The following is a 22,833-nucleotide window of genomic DNA, read 5'->3' on the forward strand; positions in this document are numbered from 1 at the left end:
TTAACTGCTTAAAGTACCTGTCCTCTACAATCCTCTGTCTCCCCCTAACTGTGGCACGGATCGACCCTCATACAGCAACACCGTCTACTGCGCCCTGATAGGTGGTTGCGCCTCCACAATGCTCTGAAAACACCAGCAGGTGGTGGTAGTGGTAGAGGTAAAGGCTTCAAAGGTCTGCGTATGGCAAGGTTACACCAAACTACACCAGTGAAAAAATCATCACTGGCCTACTTTTATATCCCTTTCTTACATCACATTGGACATAAAATAACTTCAGGAACTGTGATATACCTCATCTCATCAGCCCTGACTCCAGCTTACACCTAAGTGTAAAGGGCAAATGTATCTGAGGCTCCTATAGGGGTCATGATCGTGCTGTAAAGCTTATTCGTAAGTATGATCTCACATCCAGGTTCAAGGGGAGCAATAAAGACTAAAAGCTGACTTTTTCTGCTTTTTTAAAACTGGTCATGGCAGCTTTTACTGACCATAAAAGTGTCACTAAAGGGTGCCACGAACCTTGCCTCACACACCAGCCATTTAAACATCCCCCAGAAAAGTTATTTCGAGGACAAAAATACTACTCTTTAAACTATTTTTGTTCATTTTCAGCAGTAGGCTACACTGCCTATAATTCTGACTCTGAATTTTCCACATTTTTTTGACACAGATTAAATTGTCTTTTTTCTGCACCAGAATTAAATCAGAGTATATGCACGTTTAACCTAACAGTTGATTTTACAGCGGGGACTGAGAAACTCTCCTAAACTCTCCTGAACCAGGGTCACTCCATATATTAGACCTCCACGCGCACTTCCAAGTCCTGCCGAGGGATGACGCTAGAATCAAAAAGACAAAAATCATAATTGGGGGGTCTCCAGCTCTGCCTGTGTCACATGGAAGCACAGTAGCTGAGTCGAGGGGATGCGAGCAGAGATGGAGGGGGCTTGAGGAACTGTGGAGGAGAAACCTGGCTCTTGGAGATAATAGTGGAGATACAGCCGCAGCAGCAGAAAGGCAGGTTAACACTTCCCAGCCTCCCTTCTGGCTGGGGAGCAGAGGAGCGCGGACAGGGCGCACGAGGGGGTCAGCGGGCGCTCGAAGGATGCCACATGCAATATGGTGCATTCCTGTTTCGTGAAGCCCAGGAAAGCCAAGTTATCGCCTTTGATTGATTATGCTCGCGGGGAGCGGCCGGTCCGAGGGGAAGCAGACACTGAAGGAAGCGACCGGGGTTGACGCTGCGCCTCCCAAAATCTCTGAGCTGAGTGAGTACAGGGATGCTATAGCGCAATGCTCTGTGCCCGTGGCTGTGTGACAGGCTGGAGGGAGGAGGGAGAGAGTGAGAGGAGGGGGTCATTGATATGTGCCTATACATTCAGCTCGATAAGCTGCACACGTACTCAACAACCTTAATTCATCCAGGGTCTGTAGCCTGTGCAGCTTTGCTTGTTTTTCTTTGTGCCCGACCTGCCGTTCCTTCATTTCCCCTGGTCATACATTTAACACAGAGACACGTGTGCACCCACCTCGGCGTTACTGCGTTGTCTTGCGTGATTTAAACCCCGAAATTAAGGGATTCATCAGAGAACTTAGTAGTGATTTGACGAGAGAGGGGCGCAGGAAACCTCCGATCACGCGTTTTTCTCTGACTGTAAAGCGTAAAAGATCATTAACGTTAGACCTGCCCTTAACATTTGCAGCTCTCCCCCCCTTCCCCTGTCTCCCTCCCTTCTAGCACTCATAAATTGGGGAGCTGGGGGTTGGGGTGGTTGTGGTGATGGTGGGGACAGGCTTTGTCGTGTAAGTTACCACCTGACCTCAGGGACACAACATCCTTTACCATCCTCACTTTGATCTGGAATTAATCGGAAACGCTTTGATGATTACAGGAGAAGAAAAGGGAGGAAAAAAAAACGTGTCGAGCTACAGGCTTAATGAAACCACGATAAAAGCACACTGCATCAGCCTGACATTTTTCATTTTCTATGACCGCCTATAGCATCTACCTGCACGGGCATCTTTTCCTTTCTTTCTTCTTCTTTTTTTTTAACCCCCTCCTCCACCTCACCTCCCACCCTAAATAATCCCCGTTCACACCCTGCATGGTTTTCGGTCTCAGGGGGCTTCATTTGAGTCGTGGTCTGTAACCTGTTGTCACCAGCATCACTGCAGTTTGCCAGAGCCCGGAGGCGCGGCGAGCCGGGCAGCCAGCAACCGAACCGTCACCCAGTGTGTGATTGATGCCTGCTGAGTGGGTGCCATCATGAGCCACATACATACAACCTCCCCTGAGACACACACGCACGCACGCAAGCCCTTCGTGGAGGGCTATCATTGAGTGTGAACACACCGTTTCCCCAGCATCTCACTTCGGATAGGATGGCAATCATATGATCTCAAGAAATTATATTTATTCTGATTTGATTTAGATAGGTAGGTGTCACATAGTGTCAGAGGCAGGGGCAGCCACGGATAAAGACAGATCCTCTTCCACACGGGCTTCAGCGTTCTTACTCACAGGGGCATGGTTAGTCGTTGTTGCAAGCAAACATTTGACCTAATTCACATTCTCACACAATAGCAGTCTCCTCTCCCTCCCTCCCTCACACACACACACACACACACACACACACACACACACACACACAAACACACTGCTGTTATTTGTGTCACACAGAGGGTGAGGTTCTTTTTTTTTTTTGCTCCACATGAACTCCCAGGTGGTTTATCAAAACCTGAGCAGATTGGTGGAGAGGCCACTGTTGGCTGGCTGGGCTTGTTTGAAAGGAGCTCCAGGATTATTAATAATGGACAAACATGTGAATGCAGTGCATGTGCATGTTCCTAGAAAATTAAAGGCCTACTAGTATGACTTGCTGCTAGCATTAAATGTATTCCTGAAAATGCATTTCTGAGGGTTTTACACCATAATTCTGTATTTTATCCCCATGGCCTTGTTTTATGCCACACATAGAGAAAATGAGCATGTTATTTTTTGAAATCATGTACATGTTTAAAAAAAAGGGAAATTTTATGGTTACAGAGTATGATTCAACATCAGTCCTATAAACCATCCCTCTTCTTCTGCAGCCATTCAGATCAGGTCCAAGTCAACAGGTGACCCACAGCTATCGACTGCTTTCTGATTCACGCTGTGGTCCGTAAAACATCGGAGATCAGTGCAAAATCTCCTGTTTTCTCTAATATTTTTGCGTCATCCGATAAACACTCTAAATTTTTGCCAACCAGTTTGTCATAAGGTGGAAATTACAGGAATGCAATAAAAACACAGCAAAATATTTCACTATTTTTATTAAAACATGCCATCAGTTTGACTCACCAGAGTCATGACTCCTCATAGTGGTGCTTATCAAATGCCTGAAGGTTAAGCTGAAGTTAGCTTATGGTGAAAAGAAGAAACTGTTTTAGATATACTGTTACATAATGAGGTCAGTGCATTTCTAATCCCTGTGAGATGAAAGTTTAAATGGTTCTACACACGGTTTCAAACAGTTTTTTTCTACTCTTGACTCTGGGTGATGTCACTGAGAGCAGATATTCCTGATATGGTCATCACAGGCACAGATCTGGCTGTGAGAACAGAAGCCCCACCCACCTGCTGTTTAAACTTTCTGCTAATGAGGGGCAGCCAATCAGAAAAAAGTTGCCTGAAAGAGGGAGCTAAAACAGCTTGTTTCAGATACATGATGAGTTGAGCCCCAGAGGAAGAGAAACAGGGTTTGTTTTGAAAGAGGAACCATGCAAAGTCTGTCAATTAGACTCCAAGAATAAAAATATGGATATGAAAATGAGCATAACGAGTCAGCTTTAAGTAATATGTGGATGAGTTTAGCTTTTTTAAGGCAAAAAATACAATATTTTCTTCATTTACACAGTTAATTGTAATGCATCGCAGATGAATAGCTTGCATGTATTGTAGAACTGCTGTATTGTGATCCCATCATTATTGTGGTGAATGTATGATATTGCATTGTAGTAATATTGCACTGTCACTTTTACTCTTTCCTTAGACGAAACATAACAAATCCTCTCTCGTGAACTGGAACCACATGCTATGTGTATTTTCTTTAGAAAATTCAACTCTTAGTCAGTCATGAAATCAGTTTTCTGTGAGTCAGTTAACTGAATAATCACTGCATTCCCACAGTCAATCTGTTATGACCATGTGATCGATTCATGTTTTAAAAATATTTTGAACAAAACAGGTTATTTATTGACATCAATGAAACGGTGTCAGATATTTTTAACTGTTTTTTGTCTTTATCGACTGACTGCTACAGCGCTTGCAGCCTTTTTTCCCCTGATGTGTGCAGAGATGAAGATACACAAAATATGAAGACAAACTGGATCCAAAACCTTACTTTCTAGCCTTGGGAGCTTTTAACCACATCAATAGCATTTTGCTACTCCCAAAAGTCAAGATCGCGCTCCCATGTGATATTTTGAATCATCAAAGAACCACATTTGTCAAAACCAATACTGATCAATGATGTTCCAGTTTCCTGGTCACATACGGTCTCATCTCATTTGTGATAAACAGTCAGGGCAACACCTGGCAAATCCACACCTGCAGGTATTGAAGGGTAGAGCCCGTGGTTTGTAACGAGCACACTAAGCATCACCGACAGGAGGGAGGGGGGGCTTTGTGTAGCATAAAGGCAGCCAGTGGAGGGCCATTTCTTGCTCTGAGCACTACGTCCAATTGGCTCATACGAAGCAGCTCTAGGGCCAGAGATTACACTGCAGTGCTGAGGCGTCACTCTGGCTCAACACCGCAGGCGGAGGCAAGGGGATAGAGAGAAAGAAGAATGGCCAGGGAGGTGTGGACACACTCACTGACACAGGGGAGCAAGAGGAAAGGAAGGAAGGCTGGGAAACCTTGTTAGGAAATGTGACAGCCTCTTTTCATCATCTGCTTTCAGTGTCTTCAAAAACACCTGCCACAAGACTCCCACACGTCTTCCTCCCTCCTCTCTCTCCTTTCTATTCCTCCACACCTACATCTTTTCCCTTTCTTTTCTCTAATTATCTTCTCCCGCTCCATATCCACTCCTCTGCTCTGTTGTCAAATCTGCACACATATAATTACTCTATGAATTAACTGGTCATTGCCTATTAGGTGACTATGGTTCTTTAAATCCAACATGATGTTTCAGACTACTTGCTCTGGAAGTTGTTCAGCTAAGGTGTAGCTAAGGTGTAGCAACTTAGCTGAAGTTGTTCAGCTAAGGTGTAGCACCAGTACATGATTAAGAGGCATTAAAAGCAGGTCACAGTCAGAATAGTTTTGACAGATATGCTGTGAAACCAGATTCCTGAGACACACTCAAAGAATTTAAAAATGGCATTTTACCCACTGTGGGAAAATGTGACATGGATCTCACTAATAACAATCACTGAAGAAAACAAAGCTCGTTAGCGTAGCGCTCTGGTTAGATCACACTGAACTTGCCGTGTAGGAAGTTTGGTGCAAATTAGATTTGTTGGTGGGAACAGTTGAGTTCATCACTGGATTTCTACTGGAACAAATGCAAACTAGCAAAAGTCAGCAAAACTCCTACAATACCATAGAGACATTCAAAAATGCCATATGTTTGTACTCTGTGTGATTAACTGAGTTAAATGATATGTTCTGAGCAACCGATTGCAGGAAAGACTAAAAAAGCAGGACCTGAAAAAAATGGTAAAAGCCCTTTTCTGACATTATGTCTACTGTTAAGACTTGGGTCACGTTTATTTAAATGTTCTTCACAGCTTCAAATGCACATTCCCACAACACGGAGACACATGCTCATGCTTTGTTAAGGGCTGTGGGAGAGATGAAGGTACATCAGATAACATGAAATATGAAAGATTAGACTTCTGTTTTTTGTTAACTTGGGATAAATGTCAGCATGAGCCGCGAGAATCAATAAGAGTCATTGTATTCAAATATTGTGGGTTTACTGCAGCGACCATTGATATAAAAGCGAGAAGATCCCAACATTCTCTGAGTTGAGTGAGTTTTTAAACTCAACACTTCACGCAGCTTTTTTCATGTGGCTAATACTCAGTCAACATTTCCTTCACAGTACAACTCCACTGGAGAACAACAAAGACTTTTATTGTGAAGAGGCCACAGCAGGTTTTTATAATTGCAAATAAATATCTGACAATGAGAGCCATCAAATTTGATCTTCATGATATTCCCAAAAGATAAATTCTACCTGTGATTCCCTCACTTTTTTATTCATTATTGAGTAAAACGGATCAATATTCACTGAAAGCTTGTTTATGTTTAAAGTTTTTAGTTTCCACTTATTACAGTATATAGCCGCACTCAATGGATGTATTGCCATAAAATTTGGTACTGGTAATTATGATTCCCAGAAGACAAATTTTGTCTGGTGATTCTCCTGTAGGGCCACCAGAAGGTTAAAGTTTTCATTATCAAGTGAAATCCACCCAACATTTAACAAAAGATTTGACAAACCATTTCAGGTTCTCCTTTAAGGTTTTAAACAAAGTGTCTTCATGAATTGGCAGGATGAATTGCAATAACTGTTTTGTTTATAGGGATCTATCCATCCGTGTTCTTCCATTTATCCAATTCAGGATCACAGGGAGCTGGAGCCTAGCCCAGGTGTCATGAGGCGAGAGGCACACCGTGGACAGGTTGCCGGTCAGAGAGACGTGCAACCATTCACACTCACATTCTCACCTTTGGGCAATTTAGTCTCACCAATTAACATAGCCCCACTAGATGCAAATCTTTTGGCTGTGGGAGTAATCTGGAGTACCCAAGAAGACACAAGGAGAACATACAAACTCTGCACAGAAAGGCCACAGCCAGATGGTGAATTCAAACCCAGGACCTTCTTGCTAGGAGGCAACAGCAACCTTCACACCACTGTTCCCACAGGGAGACACAGGAGACCAAAATTCAGAACTTTTAACTGGTTATACACAGGTGTTTAGTCAGAGAGAGCAAACAAATCTATCAAGACAGGCAAATGCTCAAAAAGGCATAAATTACAAATAAAACAAACAAAAATATTCATAAGTCGGCAAAACGGGACAGTAAGAAATGGCATGAAATCCTGAATGGTGATAACAAATCGGGCAATCAGCAAACTCGGAGGAGTTAGGCAGGAGTTGCGGCATGAAAAGGGCGGGAAAAGAAAGGTGGGAATTTGGAGTAACTCAAGTTCATAACAAGCAGATTTCAAAATAAAACAGGAAGTGACTAAACAGTAACTCGACATCATGAGAACTGTTATTATTAATTAGCTGCTTCCCTCCACTATCCTGGACTGAAGATGATGATGGTAGTCCTTCTGTTCTGGAGATCTGTTGTAAGCTGGAAGGCCTCTAAAAGCTGAACCTGTGGAAGGTGGATAACTGCTTCTGGTTCATGCACAGTGATCCAAACAAGGAACAAGGACTACCTTCTCCTCTGTAGTATAAGACTTGATGAGCTCGATTGGAGACTAATTAGTAATTTATTTGTTACCAGGTACTTGGTACGTAAAATATTTGTAGACAGAATCACCGGAAATACAGTTCAAATCTTTGACTGTCCCAAAGAAAAATGAACCCCAAACTGTATTCAACCAAATCACAAGGTGACAGTGAATGTGCACAGGTAGAAGGAAGAATGAAGAAGAGTATAACAGCAATTCACACTTGATCTGAATCCTTATTAGGCCTCACTAACAGAATGTAGTGCGAAGGCTAAATTACCGGAGCCGCTTCAGGCTGATGTGTTTGTTTCTGAAAAGCCCAGTGGTAATGCAGTAGTTCCTCCTAAAAACAGCCCGAAGGTGTTCAAGGCTTTGGTTAACCTTCAGAGAGGATACATGTTGCTCACAAGACTCCAGACAAATTGGTAAAGTAATTCAGTCTGTGGTGATTAAATCTTGAATAGAAGGAAATTGTCTGCGTGGAATCCAAAACTAAATTAGGTTGTTTAAAGAGGATGCACATACGCAAACCTTACAAAGAGTCTGTCTAAAAGGACACAGCCAATAGATTGTGTTGCTTAAAAAGAAATCCGTAGCTTTAAACTGAATAAACAGATAAGAATCAGATACATGCAACTTCAGTATGTTTCTTGCAGTCTGCAGCGTTTTTGCTGATGGACAAGTGACAAACACGCATTAACACACATGAAAAGATGTTGTCACAGTAGACAGATGGCATAATTTGACAGAGATTAGGCTTGTTTGTTTGGTCTTTTTGTTATAGCTCCGTGTTTTTTATTGTTTACTTGAAACATATTATGCTGCCAAATGTGAAAATTGTCTGCCAAGCACCAAGGAGCAGAGAAGAAGAGGGAGAGATGTGTCTGTCTGCTCGCTCCGCTTTCACACTTGTCTCCTTCGGTGTTTCAGGTCACTCTGCCTGCTGGCATGTTCGGCTTTGCTGTGACTCATTGTACCTCCTCAATATGGAAGTTTGTTCATGGCAGAACAAGCAAAACAGGGAAATTTACATGAACCATTTAAGGCAACCTGAAAAACTGCATGGTATCTCACAAAACTGCTCAGATTTAATTTTTTTTCATTAGAACAGTGTATTCAGTAACATTAACCAGGGCCTATTATGTTTGTTTCAAACTTTATGTTTGCATTCTTGGACTTTGTAGCTTTGTATCATTCATGGTTCTAAGTAGTTTATCTTATTCTGGGTCTTGTTGCAGTCTGTCAGTTCATCGACTTTCTTAAAGAAAGGCTTCCTTCTCCCTCCTTTTATAACATTCTTCTAATTGGCTGGCCCTCACAATTAAAAGATTAAAACAGCAAGTGGGTGGACATTTAGAGCTAACAGCCATAAGTTTTTAGGCTGACATGGCCATGTTAGGGATATATGCTCTTTTTTCCCATCATACAGAGTCAAGAGCAGAAAAAAAGTGTTTGAAATTGAGTGTTCAGAGAAGTGTGTAGCCTGAGATTTGCCCACTCAAATACTACAATCTTTTAGAAAATCTGGCTATACATCCTTTTTCTGCTGTGCATCCAAGTCTGGGTGACCAGAGCAGCAGTCTAAAGCTGAGATACCCAGACCTCCCTCTCCCCAGCCACCTGCTCCAGCTCTTCAAGAAGAGAACACTTATTCATTCCCAAGCCAGCCAAGACACATAATCTCTCCAACATGTCCTGGGTCTGCCCCGGGGTTTCCTCCCAGTTGGACAGTGGAGGCAACCAGTAGGCATCCCAGTCAGATGATCGAACTACCTCAACTTTCTCCTTTGATGCAGAGAAGTAGAGACTCTGCTCTGCCAGAAGTCCTCCCACATTGCCAAATACTCTCCATCTTACCCTTACGGCTGAGCCTCGACGCTCATTTTTGCCGCTCATATCCGCCATCTTGTTCTTGCAATCACTACTCACAGCTCTTGGGCAATGACTGAAAGGTAGCAGTTGAAGGCAGGAGCTTGTTGTTTTGTTCCCTGGCTGCTCAAATTGGTTTAGGGACAACTTTGGTTGAGTTTTACATGTACTCACCGCTGAAAAAGAAGAAAAAGTAAAAAATTGTAGGTCCCCTTTAAATGTATTGTTGGATTGGTGTGGTAACGTTTAGACGTAGATGCTATGCTGCCGAGCAGGTATGCTGTTGATGTCTATGTAGGTGTGACACAAAGCTCAGTAATCCCTCAAACAAGGTAAAGCAGCAGCACATGCCTGAGGCATAATGTCTGTTCACTTCAGTGCTTCATCCTGGATGGGAATTCACTCTCTCTTCAAACTGCTGCTCTCCTTCTGCACCGTGAATATAATATTTTGGCTCCGCTGCTTTGTTAACGTACTTAATGTTTCGTAAAGGTTAGATCACTTTGTAATTAAGCACCGCTCTGTGCCTTCTCCCTGCAGATCCCAGTGAGACCGTGGCACTTCCCGGCGTGCATGAGTGTAAGGGTGTGAGTGTGAGTGTGTGTGAGAGCAAGTGAGCGCCAGCGCTCCCACATGGCCTCCATGCAGGACGGGCTGAACTTCACGGCTCCTCCCTACGGCAAGGTCCTGCTGCTGGGTGCTATCGCTGCTGCCTCAGCCTTTGTAGTTACGATCCTCATTGTGGTGCTCTGCGTGGGCTGCCAGAGGTGAGCGCTATGCACGCATGAATGACCGTACACACATGTTCAGAATCAGGATGCTCATTTTTAAGACCTGTATATTGGTTGCTCTTGGCCTTTTTGAATGATATTGGTGTATTGGTGGATAAGTTGGGATTTATGGATGCAAGTTACTGATATTTGTAATTTATCGCAGTTAAACATTGTGTGATACGAGCAGAAAGACTTTAAAACTAGTCAGATATTGCTTTAGAAAGATTACTTTATTTTGCTAGAATCAAAGAGGAATTAAACAACAAATATAAAGACTAAAAACAAATTGGTATTGGCAGCATCTTTAGACCAAATTGTGATTCCCCGTGTGTCACAGTCAATGAATCCCTATTTCAAACCTTTTAAATAAGCTTAAGCAGAAGTGCCAGTAAAATAAAGTAAAAGCTCTATTCCACTAGCAAAATCCAAGGTGGAACTACTTTTACCTACTTACTATTATTAAGTGGTTTAATCCTGTGGTTTCAAGCATAAGTTTCAGGCCCCCTGCAAAGGGTCACAAGGTAGATGTGAAGGTTCATAAAACGATTAATGACAAAAAACTGTTTTAAACTTTGAATTTCTTCTAATCTGTATTTTTGATGCAAAACTGATTTGAAGAGGAAAGAACCAAAAATGTTGACATACCCGGTTTAAAGTTTAACAACTTGCTGTTAAAAAAAAAAAGCATATTAATCTGAAATCTGGTTAAATGTGGTCGAAGGGCTCTTGTAATCTAGTAGAGAACATCAAACCTGCACTACAGCGCTCGAGTGCTCAGTAATTCTCCACCACTGGTATGCACATGTGCAAATGTACTTTGAATGTCTCTCTCGCATATGCACAGTCATAGGATGACTCAGCCGCACACAAACAAGGCTCACACACACACACACAGTGTTGAATCGTGTATGACAGAGTGGTTTGTTTGTCACAGGAAGGGGAAGACACACAATGTCCCCGGCGAGGGTGGAAAACACCGCCTCATGGACATGGTAGGTATCAGACAACATGCTCCTCGGTGTTTTGCTTGTATTGGAGCAGAGGTAGCTGAATAAACTCAATTCAGCAGGGCGCACTATCATTCAGAGGGCACCTCTTCAGTCTTAATTAGTGTTTAACTGGCCCCTGTGTTTGTCTGTTTGTGTGTGTGTTTGTGTTGTCAGGGTATACTCAGGCAGTCGAAGCTGCGGTCCATCAGTAAATCAGACACTGAGATGAACAAGATGAACTGCAATGGCAAAAGTGAGTCTTTTACGTACTAATCCTGACCTGGTCTTTTTATACGGTACGCCGCTGGTGTCAGACGAAAACCTTGCATCACCACGATATCAGCTCTTTAGGAGCCAACCAGCTGCATGACAAAGCACTTTTGATATTATGCAGGGGTGTTTGGGGGGAATTTTCAGAGGGGTGGGGTATTTCATTTTTTCCTTAGACACATTACAAGCTTGTAATTGTTTTGTTAATTTAAATCCATGTCAATCACCAAAGCTGGAGATACACTAGAGCGAGAACAAATTTGTCCATGAAATGGCAAAAACAGAAAATCATTTGAAAAATGTAACAGCCGATTAACAGCATAACAAGTACAAGTACTATAAATAAAATGTAACCACTATCTGTTCTGTTTTGGCTTATTTAACTTTATAGTTATTATTTATACATTTCGCTTGACCATGAAAACGTGGGAAAATATCCAGTTTTGTAATCATGTATTGGTAAAGAAGCCCTTGGAAAACTGCTGGACACAAGTCTGGGTCAACTCCAAAAGTCAGTCAGATTTTAAGAAACCTTCAAAAGCAAAACACTTGAAAGGACTTTAATGGATTTTTTTATACATATATATATTTATCTGTTTACTCATTTTATCCTAATTTTCAGCCTCCAGGTCACAGTCTGACTCAAACAGTCGTCTGAGACTGAAAATTCCCTCCCTCCTGAGATTTGTTTGTGATATTGTTTTGAGGTCATCACGATGATATCTCCAGATTTTTTCTTATTTCAATCTGAAATGTATTTGTGAAGCTATGATGTGAAAATGTCCAATTTTGCCCTATCTGGTAAAGAATCCTCCCAAACTTCCTGGATGAAGAGCTGGATCTGGATTGACTTCAAAAGTTAATCATCTCTGGTAAAATTTTCATGCACATCCATCCGTAACCTTTAGAGTAATCCTGCTAACGAACAAACAAAGTAAAAATTAAAGAAAAGAAAGCAAGGAAAAAAGAATCAAACCAATCACATACCTTCCTTGGCGGTGATAAAAAAAACAATGTTAATATTGCAAAAAAGTGCAACATTTTGTCTCCACATCCGCACGATCCGATCTGGCCCTAAATTTACTCAAAATCTTCTTTTCTGAAAAGATTTGAGGACATATTCGCGGAGAAATTTACCCTGAAACAGAATTCACATTACATTTACAACTCAGCCTTGTTCCACTAGACGGTTCAGTCTTGATTTATGAACGTGCATCTCTCTCTCGCTCTCAAAGACACAAATCACAGTGCCAAGATAAATCCTGGAGCTCCATCGCTGACAGTCAACAGGGGAACTGTGTTTGTGGGCACTGTGACAGTAGCCTCAGAGAGTTTGAAGAAATATAAGCATATGTCCTGCTTCATACTTGTCCTGCTTCCACTGCAGTGGAATGAAGCCAGTTTGGATGCATATTCTCAAACATCTATGTCAGTTCCCAGTTTACTGTCAGCTTCAGATTTCCTCTTACCAGTGAGAGATTTATTCATGTTCACAAATGTTTGCTGAACCTTCCGGTAAAAGAGGAGTATAGTGTGTGAGTTCTGCTCCCTAGGGGGGTATCGGCTGCACGGACGGTAGAACAGCAGGCTGTATGTGCCTTGCAGAGGCATCTAAAAAGAAACGGCTAGCCAGCACGGACCTTCTGCTGCTGCCCAGCCGCCGGTCTAACTCTGACCTTCGTTCTCAAGGCAGGCAGCTTCCCCAGATCCCCTCTGGGACTGGAGAGGACGGCGAGCACACTTACTCTGAAGTGGGCCGGCGCTCCTCCACTTCACGTACTGATGATGCCCTCTACGCCATGGTAGGCAGGGCCGGGCAGACAGACACTCCGGCCCCTCCGGCCGTCCCTGCCAACACCCCGGCGCCCCCAGACCCAGACGGCGATGTGGAAGGAGGGCTCCCCGAACCTGAGGCCCAGGTCATGTCACCCCCTCACCCTCCAGAGACGGCCGAGTACGCCTGCGTCAGGAAGCTGAGGAAAGCAGATAAGGCGCCTCAAAAGAGGGACAGCGGGACGGATATGGGAGAACCACCGGCACCGCCTCCAAGACACGCCCCGCCTTCACATCCAGCTCCTCCTCCACCACACCCTCACAGCACCAAGTTGCCCCGTAGAAACGTCGAGGCCTTCAATGTCCCGTCCTTCCCAAAGGTTGGTAGGCTTAAATGTTTTGCATGCTGAAAACTTAATCTTTATGATCTGATAGGAAGAGTTTGACATTTTAGATTAGAAGTTACCGTGTTTGGATCAGAAGTTGGAGTAATCAGTTGGTTAGTAAGATGCATTTGTAGACTGTATGGAGTCGCAACAAACCTCAAAAAAAGATTGATGCAGCAGAAATGGGTAGCTATAACAAATAGGTCATAGAAAATAATTACCAGTATACTTTCCATGAAGGAGGAAATTTGCTAGATTGACCTAACCCATATTTTTTTGTAACATTGCTGTGTAAAATTGGGCATTTTGACATTAAATTCTAAGCATATTGACTCACTTTTGAATTCAGCTTCAAGTGACCAAAAGAGGAACTGCAGTTTTTTGGCATTTCTACATTGAGATTACCTTTATTTAGACATTAGACTTTATGTCTGTACAACTTAAAATGACTACATTCAAATAATGATACTCATCTCCAAGTTTGTCCAAGCTACAAAGTTCACATAAATGCTTAATATGTTCAACTCCATAAAATCTGCCCATAACCACTAAGATCACATCTAAACCATGCTAAATAACACCAACTAGAATGATCTAAACTACACAAATAATTTTCCAGTTGGAACTCTTGCTTAAATATTCTCTAATTTAAACAAAGACTATTGTTAAACATTTCAGAATTCTGATTTTGTCTCACAATATCGGATATTCTCATCTCAATTACTGCTTTTATATACTTGTGATTCACCTCTCTGGTATGTTATCATAAATAAGAAAGGCCTGCATAATCAAACATTTGCTTTAACTGCAATAATATAATGATAATTTGCTTTAATAAACCTTCAGTTGTTTTTAAAATCAAGCCAAACTCCACTTATGAGAAAATAAATCAGCTGAACAGTTTTAAAAAGCACATTGCTTCTTCCTGCAGGTCAGGACAAAAACCAAGCCATAAAGTTCAAGTAACTTTGTAGACTTCCACGATAAAAATGTGGTGAGGTATAGATCAAGACCATTTCTAAAGCTTCGAGTGCCCCCAGGAGTACAGTGGATTCAATAATTTTGAGAAGGATGAAGTTTTTGCCACTAAAATCAGCCAGAACGAATGGGATCAGCTGTCCAAATCCAGGTGTACAAAGCCTGCAGAGACTTACCTAAGACGATTCAATGCTCTAAAGGATGCCAGAGGGGCTTTAAAAAGCATTCAACTGAGGGTCAGAACACTTTTATAAATAAGCTTTCAATTTTTTATCTTAATAAGTTTGCAACAAAAATCTAAAGATCTATTTTCACTTTATAATTTTTCCCTTTCAAATGGAATCTACAACACGATAAGATGCACAAACGGCTTTTGGGTACTTTCTGAGGTAAATACACATTCAAGTTTAGAAAAATAAAACTTTCTCAGGCACATTGTAAAAAAAAAATTATAAAAATACAAATACCTGAACAGCTGGTGTTTGCACCTGGAACTAGAGAACTGATTTGAAAAAGAGCAATTTACAACAGAAGGAAAGAAATAGAAATTTAATTCCCAATAAAACCATTCCTTTCCCCCCGCTGTTCAGTTTTATTGGTTTTAAGTGGGAATTTATCAAACTAGATCAAACAAATTAATTAGTGAGCCCTGATAATAGGATATTGTTACTTGTGGACAGAGCTAAGCTTCAGATTTCCCTTAGAGACATGAAAGATGATAAGATTTCTGCTGCTAACTCTTGGCATGAAAATAAGCATGGAACTATTCTTTTAAAACTTGTCACAGGTGTGATTTATACTTGATGCTGACTCCACATTACTTTTAGACATATTTTTTATATAACACATGTTTTTCAGTGCTCATTTTCATGAAAAGAGGGAGAGATACTTTAAAATGAACATTGAAATTCAAGTTAATCTAGATCATTCTTAAAAATAACTCCTCGGGTACAATGTAGTGAAATTTGCCCCTTCCTGATTTTTTAATTTTTCATGTTTTATTTCATTAGACAAATTCTAATATTAGATAAATATAATCCAAGTAAATACAAAAGCAGTTTTTAAATCATGATTTCATTTATTAAGGGAATAAAATCATCCAAACCTATCTGATCCTGTGTGAAAAAGTAATTGCCTCCAAACCAAATAACCCTTTGTGCCATGCGGCAACGAGAACTGCAAGTTTTTTAGGGGCATTCAGAGGTGGACTTAATTGTGGTTTGGATCATTGTCAACTGATAACCAGTGGTAATACAACAAGCGGTAAAGGAACACAGACTTTCCAAAAGTTCAGCTTTTGTCTCATCAGTCCACAGAATATGTTCCCAATAGTCTTGTGGGTCATCAAGGTTTTTGGCAAATGTGGGACGAGCATTTGTATTCTTTTAACTCAGCTGTGTTTATGTTTCTCCTTCGAACTCGCTCATGATGCCATTTTAGCCCAGTCTCTTTCCAGTTGTTGAAACATGATCCCTGACCTTAACTGAAGCACTGCCACTCTTTAGATGTTGCTCTGGGTTCTTTTCCGACCTGGATGAATCATTGATGCGCTCTTGGTGTAATTTTGGTAGGCCAGCCACTTCTGGGAAGGTTTCATCACTGTTCCAAGTTTTCTCCATTTGTGGATAATGGCTCTCACTGTGGTTCACTGGGGTCTCAAAGCCTTAGAAATGGCTTTATAATGCTCTCCAGACTGATGGATGTCCATGACTTCGTCTCAGTAGTTCTTGATTTTCTTTAGATTGTGACACAATATGTTGTTTTTCTAAATCTCTTAGATCATTTTATCCAAAAGGATCTGTTTGAGTAATTTCTTGATTCAACTGGTCTGGCAGTAATCAGGCCTTAGCGTGGCTAGTGAAGTTAAACTTAGCTTTCCAAAACGTGCGATTAATTACCTTTTCACATATGATAGCATTGTCACATTGTATATCCTTACTTTTTCACAACACTAGAAGTGCCTGGAGGAGTTTGAAGTTTGCAGCTGGGTGGCAAAACTTAGCAGCACTTTGCTTAGATGCACACAAGAAATGAGAGGACAAAGATGGAGGGATATGCCCCTCTCCAAATCATCACGATACTTAGGAAAACATGTAATATTTATCATTTAAGCAATAAATGCAAAGTGATTCCTAAATAAATAAAAACCAAAGTAATGTTGATGCCTGACAGCTACATATTTCCTTTGCAATAAGCCACAGAAACACAGCATCACCTTAAGTGGTCGGTTTTATGAACTGAAGGAAGTTAAGGAGGATGACTAGAGGGGGAGAGAAAATTATCTGCTGCGTTTTTAGTGTCTTGTGCAGATCAGCCTTGGATTTTTTTTTCCATTCCCTACACTGGAGCTTGGTGCAGCATCTCAGGTCATCCACTTTCTAAAACAAGCAGTTTTAGTCCCTCCTCCTTTAAGCCCCTTTCTTCTGATTGGCTATTCCTCTAAACCAGAAGGTTAGACCAAGATGTGGGTGGGGCTTCTGTGCTCACAGCCAGAGCTGTGTGCCTGAGATGTCCACATTAGTGATATCTAATCTCTGACACTGAACAGAGCTGTGAGAAAAAAAAATTAACTGTCTGAAACTGATCGCTTAGAGCAGTCTGAAGCCATGTATGAGCAACCGCTATCGTACATATAGACATGACAGAAGCCAAGTAAACGGATAACAAGTTTCCATAGAACATGTGGCCATCAGATTCTGTTTGGACAGAAATGTCAGAAATGTCACTTTGATCATTATTTCATTCTGTTATTCTCTGTCAGCAGCAGTACGACGCATTATTATGCAGTTTGTGGTGCTGTGATCAGGATCTGCAGAGTATTTCTTTCACAGTTCCTGTTGATACTGCAGAGGATCTGCACGGTTGTAATTGTGCCAGTGTTGCAGTTTCCAGAGCACTTGGCTACATCATGCATGGTGCGGTGATATGTTAGAATTTCTTTGAAGTCCAGGCGCTGAGCAGCGTTTATTTGTCGAAGAGTTTTTGGTGATAGTGGGGTATTTCTGCTCTCAGCAGTGTCACCTCCTCCATATGTTCGCAACAGCAGGAGTGTAGGCAGACTGTCTGCTATTACTGTGGATGTAAGGCTTTGTGCACCCCTCCAGGTAACAGTGGGAAACCATTTGCTGCCCCGCGTGAGGTCAGGCGGGTCGCTCTATCTGCTGTGACCTGAGTTCAACAGCATGCACAGTTCACAGGCTTACATGTGTAAGCAGTTTGCTCACAGGCCTGTTCACTGCTGATTTTCCTGTGGATGACGCAAGGTGTTGAAATTGAGTCATCCAGAATATAAGCAGGCTCCACCTTCCAGGGAAAATCTATTCACCCCTGTATGAAATCCATCCAGTATGTTTTTATGTGCTGCAGGATTCTTAAGAGGGGTTAATTTGCCGTGCATCTGCCCTGTTGCGTCTGTTTTGTAAAATCCGCTTTTTAAATTCATGAATGCTCATTTTTTTCCAGTGCAGATTCACGCATGACCATGTGACCAGCTCTGCCCCAAATGTGATTTATTGTTCTGTTGACAGGAAGTGATGTTTATGGGCAACGGAGAGCAGTACATCTGGAAGCCTCCAGAGGATGATGACATGCTCATGCTCCAAAATAAAGCCCTGGGCCCGCTGAGTGCTCACACAGTGGAGAATATACAGCCGTCTGCTGCTGCGGTAAGATGGGGTTTCTATTTTTTCAACCTATGGATCATCCCATTTAGAGCTCCCCATTCCCTCTTAAATGAATGCTTGACAAGATGTTTCACGCACATTCTTTAATTGACTTAATCATTTAAAAACTGGGTTTTCCTTAGAAGGTAGGGAGGGTGATCTCCCCCTATATGGGTTACTAGGTCTAGCCTTGGAAAAAAGAGTTGCCAAACCTCGCATTTAATGACATATACTGAGGTTTCAAAACTCATCATTAAGGGTAGAGGGGAGGTTGTCTTTATGGGGTAAAGAGGTAAAGGAGCCATCCAACACTTTGGCTTTCTTACCAAGGGTTACGAGAGAATACCTCATGTCTGCAGGACCCAGGAGACATATAACTGAGCATAAATGACAGGAAGCAGCTTGCCTGGATCTGTGTGCATCCTGACTCCCCTAATGTACAGATAAGAAACTTAATTGGTTAGTCTGTTGAAAAATAAAACTGTGTAAATAATAAACTGCCGTATGAGCGGGACTATTTCTTGTCTGGGAGCAGTGATTTTTTACAACCCAAAACTCTTTTTTCTTTGGATTTCTGTAAGGTTTAATAAATGATGTTAAAAAAAATTGGTGAGCTTTAGACGTAATAATTTCTTACCTGTAGTGACTCTAGCATATAGGCTGTTTTTCCTTTATCCATTACCATTACCTTTATCCTGTTGAAACACCCAATTCTGTCCAAGTTTCAATCATCTAACTGTTAATTTGAGGTGGTACTGGACCGGCAGTAAAATAGCCCAAGAGCATGATGCTATCACCACCATGCTTGACAGCTGGTACAGTGTTCTTAGGTTTGAAAGCCTCACCTTAACTGCTCCAAACATACATCTTGTCACTGTGGCCAAACAGCTCCATCTTTGTCTGACCATAAAATATTTCTCCAGAATGCATTTGGTTTGTCCATGAGGGCAACTTCAAATTTCAGTGGAGCCTTAAGGTGTCAAATTTGTCGCAGGGGCTTTTTACTTGTTCAGCACCCTCTTAGTCCATGATGATGTAAAACTCATTTCACTCTGGACAGTGATGCTGGTGTTCCAGAAATTTCCACTTCATGGCAGGCGTCTTGGTGGTTCCTGAATATCCTTACCAAATTCCTCTCATCTGAGAGTGACAGCTTGGCTCTTGCAGGTCTTGAAAAAGTGGTGACACATCTTAATAATGTGTATTTATCACAATATTTTGAAATGATGATCTTGGATTTGGCAGTTTTTTATAAGTGGCTCCAAGAGACCTTCTCAAGTTGTGAAAATCTACAGTTCTCCTTCTTAGAAGGAGAACATATAGAACATATAGTGAATCCTTCACTGAATTCCTTGGACTTCCTCACTGTTCCAAATATTAATCCAACAAGTGCTCTCAAACAAATCCTGCTGGCAAAGAGTGCTGTAGTCACTCATGATCACTAATGACAAGTTATTAGGCCTTGGCCTTGTCAAGTCAAGACAATGTAGAAGTGCTAATAAAGAATTTCAGTCATCAAAACTGAAATACTAATGTGTTTAACAGGCTCTAGCACTCAGAAAAGCACATTATTTATCAGATGACTGCAGATTAAAAGCTTCCAAAGGTCAACAATATGTGTGAGAAGTACAAATGCAGTGACTCAAATTGGTGAAGGTGAAGTCTTGCAGAGTTTATAAGGTTTTGGGTGCTTCTTGCTGGCTTTATTCTTCAGCTCTGGAGGTTTACGTAGCTTGCCTAACAACTCTTATAGTGTGAATAAAATGGCAGGTTGAATGATTTATTTAAAGTCCTTTTTACAGAAGATAATCTCTGAACTTGTTTGATTGCAGGTGGCCGAGATGTACTCTAAGGTGTGTAAACCAGGAAAGAAGAAGAGAGCTGTGCCGGGGTCTCCCCCAGCCAACCCCGGCTTCCGGACCTTGGGTCGAGGTGACCGGGACCGAGACCGGGATGGGGGGTTTAGTGTAGTGGTCAAACCCCAGACGTGGGCACCTCAGGAGGGCAAAGCAGTTGGCGGGCCCCTTGACGACCACTGCTACGAGTCCATTGGGACAGAGGAGTGTGATCTGGCCTATGAGAACATGGAAGGCGGAGGCGCCTGGAAGCGAGAGAGACCCCCTAACATGTGTGCCACCCTGCGGCCAAGGAGGAAGAAAGCCCAGCAGCCCTTGCAGCAGCAGCAGCCCCCTCCACCGCCACCAACGCAGCAGACACCCAAGTTACAGCACCTGCCTGCCAAAGCCCTTCTGCTGCCAGGGGAGAACCTGTACGAGAGCATTGGCGACCTGAAGCAGGGCTCTGCCACCTCCAGCACCACCACCATCTTCACCTTCAACGATGGCATGGAGATGTACGTAACAGGGCTCTGAGGCAGCGGCTGCACTGTGACCCCCTATCCTTCCAACACAAGGAGCTGAGCTAATGCCACAAGGAGTGACGGCTGAGCCCCTGTCATGCTCACCCACACATACTGTTTACATTCAAGTCATAACGCCAAGCCTTTCACGGGCTCCAGAGGCCTTGAGGTAGTAATGTTGCTCTGTTATGACCTGGGCTGAATAAAGAGTCCAATTTATTATCCTTATAAGGAATCCAAAGGTAGTGAAAAATAAATGAGCACAAAACCATTGCAGAGCAATCTGTAGGTAACAGTAGCACTTCTATTTTACTGATACATATGTGCAAAGCACAATAAAGTAAAAAGCCTAAATTCTTCCTCAATTCTAGCGGGTAAAAAAAGTTGTATATGTGGTCCGAGTAGGACTCCTATTTGGGGAAAAAAGGCAAAGCATTGTGTGAAATATTTTGGTAGCACTTAGTCTGTTGTGAACAGACCTTCCCTGTAGTTGGTCAAGACGCGATTCAGGACGGAATTTAAAGGATATAAATGAACGAATTACTAATCAAAATACTTGAAAGCTCAGGGACCAAGAGAAACAATTATGAGAGTATTATAAATTAAATAAAAAAAATTGCACATATTTTGCATTCCTCCTAAAAGCTTTGACTAATTTCGACCGTTTTCACATTTTAAAAAGCCGACCAGATTCTTCCCCTCCGTCATGTTGTTTCATTAAACATGGACTGAACACTGTCTCCACTGCCGTCTGTAAATGAAGTGTTTTACTTTGTTGATCCTGTTTCTGCACTTTGCCTGCTACAAGTTGCATGCTAAAAAAAAAAAAAAAACATGAAAAAAATCAAGCACTGTCATGTGGTACCTCTATATGAATGTTTTTTTTTTTTCTATTGTCGTTGGTTGTTTATTTTTTGTTAGTGTGTTGCTTTATTTCTCTGTAGAGCTCAAAGCCAGATAGATTAAGGATGTCTTTGGCTCAGTGGGACTCTGTGCAGCAGAGGGGAGGATTATTTTTCTCTCCCGTACCTGAAAGAAACACAGTACAGATGTAACAAGACTGAGGAGAACTGCTCGAGTCCTAAAGGTGGAGACAGTCCACTCAACCCCACCCCACACATACGCACACAGAAACACATACACACAATCCTCCCGTCTGTTCAGTCCTCACTCATGTCTGTGGACTGTTCATCTACATAGTACCCGCCTCGTGGTCATACGAGTCTGCTTTGGTTTCATCATAGTGCAGTATAGAAAGCTCCACTAGAACTGATGTGTATTAGCAAAACGTCATGTCTCATCATCACCCCATCGACGAACTCTCTCTCTCTCTCTCTCTCCCTCTCCGTTATCAGTGTTAAAAATATTGCAGAAATGTGAAGCAAATGGTTGGCTAAGCAGCCGAGCATCACCCCGAGGACACCGCACAGAAATTGCATACAAAGCCTGGACAGTAATGACAAATTCATTTGACCAAATATCCCCAGCAAACAATGTGATTATACTGTATGTTGATGCAATGTGTATGTACATGACAAAAGAGAAAGAATAATAAATATATCATCAGTGTCAAGAAATCTATCTTTTTCTATTATGTTCAGTTGTGTTTTTGGAATGACTTTATCTTGTGACACAAACTGCAAAAACAGCTGCAATGTAAATTTCAGTGTATTCTGTTTGTTGTTTTTTCGAAGCCGTGGAGCTACGGTGTGTTCTTGGAAAGCCCTGCTAAGTTAAATGTGGCAGCTAATGTTGTGTGTTTGCTATTCAGACTACAGGGTCTTGTACTCAAAAGCGTGTAATTAAGTGCTAAGTGCAAAAGATTGTAATGTTTTATATCAAGATTACTATTCATGAAATGTCAGTCAAGTTTATACTTTTGTAATAAAGTGGCACTTTAAAAAAAATATGCTTTATCTCATAGTCTCGGTTATTAAAACGGACAGAAAGCAGAATTTGCCAAGCACTGCTGATGATGATGGATTTCTCTAACAGTTGCCATCTTGTGATCTTAAAAGCTGCCTGTAGATTCAAGTATTTAGGCCTAGGAAGGAAAGAAGAAATATCTCTAGAAATGCATCCCAATAATTGTAATGGCCCTTTAGGGAAATGATTTATAAACATTTAATGTTTTCCCACTTTAAATCTAAAGCTGTGCATTTTGTCCTTTGCTTCTGTGCACAACCTTGCAGACCTCATTGAGGAGCGTGTATGTGCATGTGTGTGAGTAGCATTCCCATGTTTTTTTTTATCTGTATGCATGTCTGTGTGCACGTGCACATGTGCCAGAGTAGCGGGGTCTGCGTCT

The 22,833-nt window shown here is 41.9% G+C and overlaps 1 protein-coding gene across 3 annotated transcripts; it reads left to right on the forward strand.

Annotated features, from left to right (window-relative positions):
* Positions 1 to 864: 864 nt before the first annotated feature.
* On the forward strand, positions 865 to 22,094 carry si:dkey-70p6.1 (basic salivary proline-rich protein 4). 3 transcript variants are annotated; one of them, XM_013274859.3, is made up of 7 exons: positions 865 to 1,268; positions 9,876 to 10,102; positions 11,043 to 11,100; positions 11,272 to 11,305; positions 12,973 to 13,520; positions 18,032 to 18,169; positions 19,999 to 22,094. In XM_013274859.3, the coding sequence occupies exons 2-7, from the start codon at positions 9,969 to 9,971 to the stop codon at positions 20,536 to 20,538; spliced, it is 1,452 nt and encodes a 483-aa protein (XP_013130313.1). In that variant the 5' UTR covers positions 865 to 1,268; positions 9,876 to 9,968; the 3' UTR covers positions 20,539 to 22,094. The 3 variants fall into 3 exon arrangements, with proteins under 3 accessions (XP_013130313.1, XP_013130311.1, XP_005448546.1); XM_013274857.3 differs by having other exon boundaries at positions 866 to 1,268; positions 11,272 to 11,350; positions 13,174 to 13,520; XM_005448489.4 differs by having other exon boundaries at positions 867 to 1,268; positions 11,272 to 11,350; positions 13,057 to 13,520.
* Positions 22,095 to 22,833: the final 739 nt, after the last annotated feature.

Source organism: Oreochromis niloticus, linkage group LG20, assembly GCF_001858045.2.
Source record: "Oreochromis niloticus isolate F11D_XX linkage group LG20, O_niloticus_UMD_NMBU, whole genome shotgun sequence".
NCBI lineage: Eukaryota > Metazoa > Chordata > Actinopteri > Cichliformes > Cichlidae > Oreochromis > Oreochromis niloticus.